The sequence below is a fragment of the Lagopus leucura genome, unplaced genomic scaffold, assembly GCF_019238085.1.
Source record: "Lagopus leucura isolate 7727_CA_CO unplaced genomic scaffold, USGS_WTPT01 Super-Scaffold_100001, whole genome shotgun sequence".
In the NCBI taxonomy this organism is placed as follows: Eukaryota; Metazoa; Chordata; class Aves; order Galliformes; family Phasianidae; genus Lagopus; species Lagopus leucura.
Genome location: NW_024962262.1, coordinates 8,994,278 through 9,006,834, shown reverse-complemented (window position 1 = coordinate 9,006,834; position 12,557 = coordinate 8,994,278). Strand labels below are relative to the sequence as shown.

At 36.8% G+C, this 12,557-nt stretch overlaps 1 protein-coding gene across 2 annotated transcripts in view; it reads left to right on the top strand.

Moving 5' to 3' along the window:
- The window catches only part of TRPC4 (transient receptor potential cation channel subfamily C member 4), a 143,691-nt gene that overhangs the window by 123,306 nt on the left and 7,828 nt on the right, over positions 1-12,557 (top strand). For both annotated transcript variants that reach the window (XM_042868153.1, XM_042868154.1), the window contains 3 exons: positions 46-356; positions 1,910-2,105; positions 3,729-3,923. In XM_042868153.1, coding sequence (XP_042724087.1) covers positions 46-356; positions 1,910-2,105; positions 3,729-3,923 — 702 coding nt within the window. The remainder of the gene's footprint in view (positions 1-45; positions 357-1,909; positions 2,106-3,728; positions 3,924-12,557) is intronic.

The window sequence follows — 12,557 nt, the reverse complement described above, 5'->3', positions numbered from 1 at the left end:
ATAAACAGAAGAGTAATTTTTCTTTTCCCTTCTGCTTGTTTTCAGTATAGCGGGTTGGTTCCACGACAGAGCTGGGACATGTGGCATCCAACACTGGTGGCTGAGGCACTGTTTGCAATTGCAAACATCTTTAGCTCCTTACGCTTGATCTCGTTATTCACTGCAAATTCTCACCTGGGACCTCTGCAGATATCTCTAGGAAGAATGCTGCTGGACATTTTGAAATTTCTCTTCATATACTGCCTTGTGCTGCTAGCATTTGCAAATGGATTGAACCAGCTGTACTTCTACTACGAGACGCAAGAAACCAAGTGCAAAGGGATACGATGTGCAGAGCAGAATAATGCATTTTCAACGTAAGTGACTGATCTATTTCTACCCTCACCCCAACATTTTACTCACTTAAATGTTGCTTACAAGAAAGAGGCTGTCTTTTTGTTCTCTTCTGGTATCTTTTTGGTCAGTGGAATACTGACAGACACTCCTAAAGTTACCTTAATAAAAAATAAATCCATTTAACATCACATCAGTGTATAATAATGTTCATCCTATGCTGCAGCGAAATCTATATAACCAAAGATATGGTAAAAGATAAAATAAAAAGAAGGGGAAGATAATGTGAGATTAGAAAGTACATATTTAGAATTAAGGGATAAAAGATCACCAGGTCAGAGTTTTCTTATCTAGGCAGCTGTTGCTCTGTAATTTTTCTATATCTACTTGTGGATATAAGTCCGGAGTTGTAAAACACAAAGATTCCTTGTAATTGTGATAAACTCAGGAAGGAAAAAAAATCATTCCATTCCAGACTTCCACAGACACAGAGTCCATTCTACACATTCAAATTTGTATTCTATTTTACAATTTTTTAACGTTTTCTTTCACTTAAAAATCGATTTTACTTCTCACTGTTCTTTAATTCATTCATAGCACCTAAACACTATCAAATGAATACTCTCCATCTCATTTCCCATCTAGACTGAACCTCTACAATAAAAAATTCCCTGTTATCTTCTACTAATCATATGTAGGCTGCTTTTAAAAATGTTTAATATCAGAGGCATCCTTCTCAAATGTATATGTTTTAAATAACACTTTTTATTTCATCTTAATCAAGTAACTGCTCAGGCACAGCATATTTATAATCTTGCATATTAATAACATCTCATGCAGGTCTAAACTCCAACTTTTGAGTCGACACAGGTATGCTGTTTGAATAGAAAAACACGGGGGAGGTTTTCAGAGCTGATCATAGGAGGAAACAATATTATTCGATATTGTCATTTAGCTTCCTATCTGCTGCCCTAAACTTCTCCAACTATCATGTCAATTAGTTGCAAAAGCACGTGTAATTTGAGAGTGGTGTGTTTGTCTTTTTAATGTCTGTATTCTTTAAAAAAAAAAAACACAAATGGATGCTAAAGATACAAATGCCCTTGTAACTGTTCTTCACTTTTTGTCTCAGTGGCTCTCAACAAGTAAAAATGGCATAAATTGATATCATCAAACAAATACAAGCATACCATAATTACTTTACCATGTTGCTGAAACACAATCAGTGAGTTCATTTTGGATCCGTGTTCTATCCTCTAAATTCAAGGCACAGAGACAAAATTCTTCAAAGACAGATGTCCAAAATAATATCTCTAAAATATACCCTTTGGAGGTTTGAACAATCTTGTACATACAGGCTTATTATTTTATTCCTGTTTCGGATATCTATAGGTTCAGATCTGAAACATTTAGGTAATTTTTCTCCAGAACAGTATTCTATATATGTTGCCTTTATTGTAATGAGCACCATCTACTTTAATCAAGTGAAGGACTTTGTGTGTCTTGGGAAAAAACTTATCTGAAAAGTATATGTGTTAGTATTAAACAGCTTTTCCTCTTGGGCTTTGTCTTTCAGATTATTTGAAACGCTGCAGTCATTATTCTGGTCTATATTTGGACTCATCAATCTATATGTGACCAATGTGCAACCAAAGCATGAATTTACTGAATTTGTTGGAGCCACTATGTTTGGTACCTATAATGTAATCTCTCTGGTTGTTCTACTCAACATGCTAATAGCCATGATGAATAATTCTTACCAGCTGATTGCTGTAAGTTGTTTATTATAACATATACTGTCTTTCTGTTCCTGCAACCCATTTTTTTTTTTTTTTCTGGCAGTAAATCTATTTTAAGTATAGAATATAGATTTGTTCCAATTATTTTGTGCTTTTGAGGAAGGGCACAGAAATTAGACCACAGCTGGACTGGAACAGGGGTGAATTTTCCCAAAACTCAGAATGGGAAAGAGGTGACTCTACTCCAGAAGCCAACTAGTGGGTAGAGAAGGGTGCCTTGGAGGTGCCAGCAAATGGTGCAGGCTTCAGCACTGCCTGAACTACACTGTGCAGCTCTTGTCTCAAGAAAGAGACTCTGTCACAGATCGTGCAATCCCTACTTTATATTTCACATGTTGATTAACCTTTATAACATTTTTATTGTTGGATTCTTGTACAACATAAATAAACAGTGAGTAGAAATTAATTGCTTGAATTTCACATACAATTTTGGACTCATTAACAAGTGAAACAAAAGGTCAGGACTCTTCATCAAGCAGTGTATTTTTTCTCATTTCATGAAAACTGTGTTTATTGTTATCAGAGTTATTTTTAGTTCTCAGCTGACTATTAATGAGACTAATGAAATTCATAGTATGATAATTCAAATATAGTAATGCAGAAAGCAAGCAAATAGAAGAAAGCCTCACATTCTTAAGACTTTTAAACATTTGGTTTTTGTTATTTTTTTTCCTGAAGTTGTCCACAAAAGAAATGACTACGTGTGTTTAACAGTTGTTGTAGTAGTTATAGAGTTAGTATATAGTTATGCACAACACCATGGCATACTAACATTCACAAAAACACATATTGAAGGCAGAATACTTTTCTCCAGGAATGTCTTAATAACTGTTTTGATTGTAAAAGTATATATGGCTAAATATTAAAGTTTAGGTTTTATCAGTGGTTGAAGTTCTTGGTCTCTGTGTCTGTTGTCCAAATCAAACCTTATTACTTTACATTTCTTGTTCTGCTGCTAAGATCTTGCAACTTTTTCAAGCCCTGGGTTTTGATTATTTTTTAAAAATTATACAATATTATATAATATCCAAAAGAAATAAAATTTCAAACTAAAAATCAAAACATCAACAACCAATTCCAAATATTTAATTTTGAAGTAGGAGAAAGAGAAGGATATAAAACTCAACAGACTGAAGCAGCCTCATCATTTGTGGATAAACTATTTATGAATTTCTGAGGCTGGAAGCTGAGAGTGTATGAGGTTTGCAGACTTGTTGAAGCTGCTACACAACAGAGAAATTAGAATGATCTGTGTGGAATAACGATGAGCTGCTATTGTAACCAAACATCTCTATCAGAAATGTAGCATTTTTTTTTGCTTGTAATTATCCTTTCTTGTTTGAGTGATTGTTAATTATGTAAAAGCCTGTAGCTAAGCAAGAAAGATTGAAAGCATATACTGTATGCATCAAATATCTCTTTACTGGAGTAAATCAGCTTAAGTTTTCTTTGTGTTAATGACCTTCTTTGAAGAAGGGACAAGAAAATTCATTAGTTCTGGGATTGTTCTAACTTTAGGTTCAGCTTTCCCAGAGGTTTGTTTCGCCTTCTTTGTTACAGCACCATGTGTGCTTCTGTTGTGTTTCTTCTGCACAGGATCATGCAGACATCGAGTGGAAGTTTGCTCGGACAAAACTCTGGATGAGTTACTTTGAAGAGGGAGGGACTCTGCCCACTCCTTTCAATGTCATTCCAAGCCCTAAGTCCCTCTGGTATCTGATTAGGTGGTTATGGAGACACCTGTGCAAGAAAAAAATTAGAAGAAAACCTGAAAGTTTTGGAACAATAGGGGTAAGTCTTATGTACTACTCAGCTTTTAGTCCTCCTCTTTTCTATACAGTAAAGTATTTCTCAGCCTTGTCAGAGAATAGAGGCCACTAAAATGTCAAGTACTGTGGATAGGAATTACATAATAATTCTCGCAGAGAATAATGGTGCTATTTTTTTTTTAATATTCAAGTCAATGTATTTGACTAAAGAGAAAGCATCATTGGATTTCTGCACAGCAGTATGAACCATGATGATGCTTCATCTAAAGACAGTGCAAGAAAGATTAAAAGCAATACAGACATCAAGGAACATCTGTCTATCACTCTCAGAGTTCTAGATGATGCTCCAAGTATCACGATGCAAGTACCACTGACATATCATAAACCACAGAACTGTGTATAAACTACCATGGCATATTCTTTGTATCTCCTTGTCTCTCTACGTGTATTGAAATGAGTTTTCCATAAAAGCATTCTTACCAACAGCTGTTTCCATTAAAGAAAACATTTTGAAACGTAGCCACTTACTTGGAATTGCTTACTTGAATTTACAAGTTATTTCAGGATCACATTACTATCCTGTTCTATTAGCACTCATTAGAAGTAGAAATGTCTACAGGGAAAAAAGTTAAAAAAAAAAAAAAAAAAATGGAGAAAGATGCACAAAGGTTTCAGCTAGGATAGAGTTAATTTCCTTCATAGTGATTTGTTGTGTCTTGGCTTTAGGAGAAAAATAATGTCTATAATACACCTCTGCTTCAGTTGTTGAAAAGCAGTGCTTATAGAGCCAAAGACATTTAGGCTTATGGTGCTGCTGTGACAGTGCAGGGCTGCAGTGCTGCCCAGGCTTGGGGGGCACATGAGGCTGGTGGGGAACAAAGCCAGGACAGCTGATCTAAACTGGCCACAGGGATATTCCATACCATATGACGTGGTGATGATGCTGAACAATAAAACTGGGGGAGCTGGCTGGGGAGCTGCTACTTGAGGGCTGGTTGGGCATTGGTCAGCAGGTAGCAAGAAATTCCATTGTGAACCATTTGTTTGGAAATGCATTCTGTACATATAAAGATAATTATAATCACTATTATTTTTCCTCTTTTTTTCCTGGTAAATGGTTTGTATTTCAATCCATGAGTTTTACTTTTTATTTATTTTTTTTCTGATTCTCATCTCACTGGGAGCAGGGAGTGAGTGAATGGCTGTCTGTGTGATGCTGAGCTGTCTGCTGGGTTAAACCACAACAGTTCTGCATTTGGATTCAGTAGATACTGTGTAATATCTCAATCACAGTCTTTCTCTGGTAGACGTAATGGATAAATTAAATTTGAATTCTCTCCTAACTTCAGGTGTCCACTTGAGACCTTTCAGTCAGCAGCTCAATTTTCAGGCAACAATCTGATCCATAAGCAAATAAATCTCTCTAGGAATATTTTCTGCATGTTGAATAAAAAAATCAGTTGCATGATTAACTAGTCCTCAGTAAGGCAATGCTAGCATAAATAAATAAACAAATTAATCTATTGTGAGTCAAACGTGGATGATGGCTTTTTCATTATAAGTACGTGGTGTGTTTAAGTGTTTTTACTGTAAGGAGCTCAAGTAGCAAAGCATCAAGTGAGAGTATATGAGTGTCATGTAAGATGAAGAAGACAGGACTGTAGTCCTCATGCTATTAACCCTGGTTGCAGTATACCAAAGAAGCCAAGAATGTGGTTCAATTATTTGCTGGACCATTACTCTACAAACTTCTTTTTTTTTCTTTCTGTGGCTCTGTGTCTAGTTCCTTGACAAAGTGAGTACTAAGCCTATTTTTTTTTCCTGTTTATTCTTCTGTTATATCCTGGCATTCAGTTTTATCACCAGGTACACCTCGCGGAACAAGTTCATAGAGATGCACAGATGCATGATAAGGAGGCAGTACAACTCATAAAACTAAATCACATTTCCTAAACTGATGAATAGATTCTCTTTGTACTCTTTGTGAAAAGCTTCTAATCAGGCTTATTGCAATATCATGATCTTGCTGGCATTCTGAAAAGGAAGTGTGCTTTGCTTCACTGTTGTGCTCGTAGATATGTAAGAGCCAGAAAAAGAAGCTTGTAAGCATGAGTATGATATTGAAACAAACTAACAGCAGACTGTAAGAAAGAAGCACTAAAAAAAAAATCCTTCATATTATTATTAGAAAAGCAGCGTAGAAAAATAAGTAGTGATTCAGATAGAAATAAAAATAAAAGACAATTGAGAATGAATGGTGATAAAATGAGAATAGAGCATCTTTGTGTAAGTAAGCAAAGAAAAGAAGTTTAAAGTTGAGGAAAATGTGTGATTTTTTTGTTAGAAATAGAGAGATTGTTGTACTTGTGTAGGGGGAGAGTGGGCAACGCTTCTAGGCATTTGTTAAGCATTCAATAGGGATGATTAGCTAGTGTAAACTGATAGAGTGATATTAAATCAGTGGAGAAATGCCAGTTCATAGCAGCTGAGGATCTACAGTTGGTTATCACAATACCCCTGACTGACTGGGACAGATCCAGAATATCTTATCCATCCCATCAAAGCCTTCAGGACAATATTCTCTGTCAGACTTTCCATCCAGGATTCTTTTTCCTTTGTTTCCCTCTCAACTTGCAGCTCTGGAAGTAAATTCATTCCTGGCTGTCTAGAAGGAGGAAGAAAGAGGCAGGGTGCTTTCAACCCTACATGGTGAGATTGGGGGGTTCAGACAGACCACCAGGTTCCAGTAACTGCCTCCTGCTGGGGTACCTAAATAACAACTGCTGGACAGAGCAGCTTAGGTTTTGGAAAACTGCTGCAGCAAAGGGTCAGTGAATAAGGAGTGTATATACTAAGCTGATTGGGAATTATTCCGCATTTAAAACCACGGATTTTTTAATTTTTAAATTTTTTTTAATGAATGTATACCAGCTTCAAAGAATCTTTTGCTGGGAAAGACTTTTCAGCTTCAGGACAGAATTTCTGATTGGAGCGCATGGTAAGAATAGCAAATAGCTTGGGCTATGGGAGACCCAAATTCACTTCCATTCTCCAGTGTGTATTCAACTATTTTTGCCAAGCAGAACAGCACTGATAGGAGACAATTCCCATCCCAAAGTAGCGAATACCCTGGAGGAAAAGGTGGTCCCTTGGGAAAAAAGAAGAGAAGGAGGTGAACCTGGTTTTCCCTATGATTAGGATTTGGACAGCTAATAACTGAACTAACTGAAAGCAGAGGAGATGGAGGAGGGAGAGATATAAGGATTTTTTGTGTGTGTGGTTTTTCTTTTTTCTTTTCTATAAACAAACAGAAAAAAAAAAAAACACATTGTTTGAGGAGCAAAAGTGGAAATCATGAAGCTCTATGAGACAACAGTGCTATATCCATCACCTGTTTTCTACAGTTTTCTACTACAGAAATAGGCACTTAGCTGCAAGTGTATCTGAAACCCTTCTGAAAGAGTTTTCACCAGCTGAGCCACCAATAAACCAGAATTCCTGCTGCCTGGAAGTGAGTGGCCTTGGTTAACCAGACAGATTCAGAGTATCTCATAAAACTACAATATTCTTCAGTTAGCTCCTCAGGTATAACAGGAGTCCCAACATGGCTGTCTGATTTAGGAACATTTTGCATTTTTTAAGCCCACTTATACATTCAAGCTCCAAAGTGAACTAAAAATTGAGTTTGCACTATGCCCTATGATTTCTGCATAGGGAAAATCTGTCTGTAGATACTAGAGCATGACAGCCACTGTTCACTCAGGTCTACACACAGTTCAGATAAATAGTATTGCAGACACAATTGAGTTAAGTGAATTTTCCCAATAAAGAGGTTAAATCATTGGAGGAAAAACATGGGCACACCATCATGAGCTCAGAGTTTGTCCTGGAGGAATGTGCTGTTTTCAGATAGTGAAAAACTTGTTCACATCACCCACAGCTCAGCCTTGGGTTCCCAGAATTTTTCCAGTTATCCCAGTGAACACCATCGCCGATTAAATTTAGAAACACTGTGCCCTTACAAACAAATGGAAGTGAAAAGTTATCTGGGGCTTTTGTCTGAGCTTAAGTGACAGCTCTCTGACTTCAGCTCACTGGAATCTCAGCCTCAGATCTACAAGATAAGCTTTGCTGGGACTTACTTGTCTTCACATGAGCCCTGTATCTCTGATCTCTGATACCTTTCCTATGACTGATAGTGGGAAAAAAAACCCTATAGACTCCTGTAAGGCTCATTTTCTTAGGTCAGCTAGATGGATACTAGATTGTCTGTGACGTGGAACTCTGATTTCAAAACATTTTTTTTCTGAAGCCTCTAAATAATGTTTGCTATTAGAAAGCAGTGATATACTGCAGTGTTTGCCAGTAGGAATAACAGTAATGGGAATCCAAAGGCTGAGTTAGTGCTAGAGAGTGCATAACAAATTACTGACAGAGTATAGCTGTCTTGTTAAGCTTGTCTTGTCAGTTTTCAAGAACTGGATATAAAATAATGCATTAAAGAAACGGCACCAAAAAGCCAGGAGTCATGAATCAGGAGTGAACCGAGGATGTATAAACGTGTAACCAGCAACCCACTCTGTGTGTGTATGTATCTACAGATATATATGTATAAGAATATAGAAAGAATACATACATATAGATTTATTTTGGATTATATACATAATGTATGATTTATATATAAAAAAATTAAAAAGATTATACACAAGTAGAACTCATAGAGAAAGGATTCAGGTTCAGGAGAATTTACAGCAGGTACACAAAGAAAAGATTGATGTGACTCATACAAAGAAAGAAAAATGTCAGTGGAGATCGAATCACTGAATCACAGAATCACCAAAATTGGAAAAGACCTCCAAGATCATCCAGTCCAACTGTCCACCTACCACCAGTATTTCCCCACTAAATCATGTCCCTCATTACAACACATAAACATTTCTTGGACACCTCCAGGGACAGTGACTCAGCCGTCTCCCTGGGCAGCCCATTACAGTGCCTCTCCACTCTTTCAGAGAATAAAATTTTCCTAATGTCAAACCTGAAATAATCTGATAATTATGATAACTAGATAACAATGGCATGATTGCTTGGGAGGACCGTTTACAGCGCTTGTTACAACAGAGATATTACATGAAAGAAGAGAGTCTGCAAGGAAGCGAGGAGCTTCTGAAGAGAGATGATTAATTTGATTCTCTTTGACTGTCCTGTGTTTCTGGAATCCTTTGTCATACTAAGCTGCTGAAGAGGTGGGTGATGGGGTCAAGGAAGCTTTTCCATGGGACATCGCCTTTCTCAAAGGCTGTCCAACCATGCTGGTGGCAGATTTTAATGACAACTACAGCTGGCTTCTTTGGTACAGGAAGGCCGGTATGTTCACATGTTGTTTACTTGCACTTCATCACCATTGTTAATCAGAGATCTACCTTTTCAGATTACAGCACATCGTTATTTTCTGTCATTTTGACATATCCCAGGTATGCAGCATTCTCTTCGGCTATTATCACAAAGTATCTCCTGCACTTAAAACTCTGAAATAACAATGTGTGCCTCCCTTTAAGCTATTTAAAGTATTTCTGTTAACTTTGTCAGCTCACCTTAGCAAGAGCCAGTTTAGTAATGCAGTTCTATTGATCAGGCTGAAGTACTCCTGACTTCCTATGGGCTTTAGGTGTCTCAAGGCTACTCTTGTTAATCATCTGAAATCTATTGTTATTTTAGAATAGAAGAGATGTAAGTAAAGAATCCCCAAGAATATACTGAAGTAATTGTGTTATTTTCCTCGAATTCCATTCCAATTTGTTCCTGGTCAGTCACCAAAAAGTGCTTTATCTATAATTTTAAGTATTCCAGAGGATATAATGGAAAGGATTTACCAAGCATATCTTTAGTGTTTTTTGTGTACCTGATGTTTAGATAAATAGCTTTTTTTTTTTCCTAGCTACTTTTTCAAGCAATCCACATGATAATGATTAGTATTTGTCAGAGAAAATCTTTCTTATTCTCTTAGCTTTCTTTCTCCAAATGGAAATGATGCAAATTCTGAGTCAATACACTGTTTTGTACTTTCCCTGAAATGTTTGTTGCTGAAAACTAAGAGAAGAAATAGCACCTTCCACATGGAATGGAAGTCAATAATCTGGAGCATGTTTGTTGTATAATCAAGGACCATCTCACAGGAAAACCTTTCTGTCAACACAGACAAGTTCTTGTCCCTGTCATATCATGCTTCCATTCCAAATATGGGAATATATGCCATCATAAATTCATCAGATTATTTGGGCATTTGTCAGAAAGAAATGAGGTCAAAGGAATTTGAATTCATACTTTGTAAAAAATATATTTTTGATAAATAGCTCCCAAAGAAGTAATATAAACCGTGGCATTTTTTGATTGCTAGAGATATTTTTCTTCCAAAAAAATACAAATTACTCAGAATGGCACAAACAGGATGACCAAAATAGTTTTCAGTGCCACTAAAACTGCTAAGACTTCCTACAGTGTATTGGTGCCACCCACTGGAAAGTGATGAAATACTGCAGTAACACAGTCTCGTACAATACTGACATCACAAGACTGTTTCCTCCTGTGTTGCTATTTTTCAGTCAGATTTAATTTTTATTCCTTTGTCAGTCACAGTTTCCAGTACTTCATGCACATAGCGCAGCAATTACTTGAAACAAATTTTGAACAACAAGTAGCAAAAAGCTGGCTGAAAACCAACTAAGGAAGAGATAATTGCTATTGTCATTTTATGTGAAGTGTCTTGATCTTCAGATGTGTTTAAGTTTCATTGCACTTTGAGAAGGATGCAAAAGAAGATTATGAACTGAATCTGAATCAGAATCTGAACATGTAAACTGCAGTTAGAGAACTGATGGCGTTAATAACTTGGATAGGCTATGTGTCTGCATATTTACCTTTGCAGTGTGTATGTACAAATGCATCATTAATTGTATTCTCTTGCAGCTTCTCAGAGTTATTGATTGAAAATTATTGTTAGGGAGAGTACAACTGTTCTGGACATATTATTACTTAAATATATCTGTTTGTATACTCATTTCAAATCGCACTTTTTGTCATGGCATAGACTAGAAAAGCTATAGCCTTTGTTTCTGGGAGTTTCAGAATTGTTTTTTAAAAAGGATAAATCAGATTGAAGTATTTCTTGCTACAGGTACAGAGTTAAACCTATGCCTTTATTTCACACTTCACTGTAAAACAAAGCAGAGAACACAGCAACTGCAGAAAGCAGTTTACAAGAAAAGAGCTAGCATTTGTTTTATTTATAGGAGTTACTAGCTTCACCTGAAATTAAGTGTGTTTCATATACACCTTAAAGTGATTTTCCTTCTGCCTGTGAGTCAGAGCTTTTATTGAGAATTCTCATAATGCCTCAGACTCCCCTGGCGCTCTCTCAGCAGGAGTGAAATATCTCCATCGTGTGGTCGGCAGAGAAAAGCCAGAAAAATAATCCTGGATAGTGGTGTAGATGGTGGGAGGGTATTGTCCTTCACATGGCTACACTGTCCCTTCAGCCATGATGGTGGACAGGAATTCCCACCTCTCCTTCTGTAAACACTCATATGAGGAATTTCCATCTCGTCTATGAACATGACATAAGATGCAGAAACATCACTTCAGATTGCCCAAGGAGGTTGTGGATGCTCCATCCCTGGAGGCATTCAAGGCCAGGCTGGATGTGGCTCTGGGCAGCCTGGTCTGGTGGTTGGCGACCCTGCACATAGCAGGGGGGTTGAAACTAGATGATCATTGTGGTGCTTTTAAACCCAGGCCATTCTATGATTTTATGATCATTTGGAAAAATCTTGAAGGCAAGGTATCTATGAATAAAGCCCTATCTCGTGGTAAATGTACAGAACAATTAGTAAATTGTGATTTTTCCCTTTTTATTTTCTTTTGCTGAGCACGCAGGTACTGCAACCCTCAAGTTAATTACAAAACAAAATCAACCATAAAGCAGAAACATGTTCCCAAAAATGGGAAAGTGGTAATCATAAATAAATTACTAATCAGTTGCAAGCAAAAAAAGGTGACAAAATACCTTATTGTACTTGGCTTATGCAACGGAGATTAATTTTAATGAGTCTCTTGAATATCGTTCTATCCTGTTTTAAGACATTCTAAGTGTTCTATTTTGTAGAAATACAACCAGTGGTCAGACTCGTACTTTTCTAATCAGCCGCAGATAGAAGAATCCAAGTGAAAAAGACAAAACCCTCTTTCACCAGTCAGGGATAATTAAGGTGGAGAATAAAGAGAGATGTGACTCAGTATGTTGAGGACAACAGTAATTCAAGGACTAAATAATTCAAGGCTTTTTTTTTTTTTTTTTTCCACCACCTTTTTCTGGACATCTCATAGATACAGCAGTATATGCAAATGCAACATTTTCTTGAAGCCTTTGCTTTACTTTCATCCTGCCAATCTTCTTTTTGCTGTTCCTGATCATAGTCACTACACTTCTTACTCTCCTTCCTTATCAACAACAAACTCTGTATCTCACAGCTGAGCTGCTGTTTTCTGTGCTTCTGCATCTATCAAGAGTCCTTTTAACAAAGAAATAAGCAGGGAATTTTCTCTTTTAAATGGTTTTATATTGTAGGCTTTGGATAGCTCTGTCTTAAATGAGAAATAA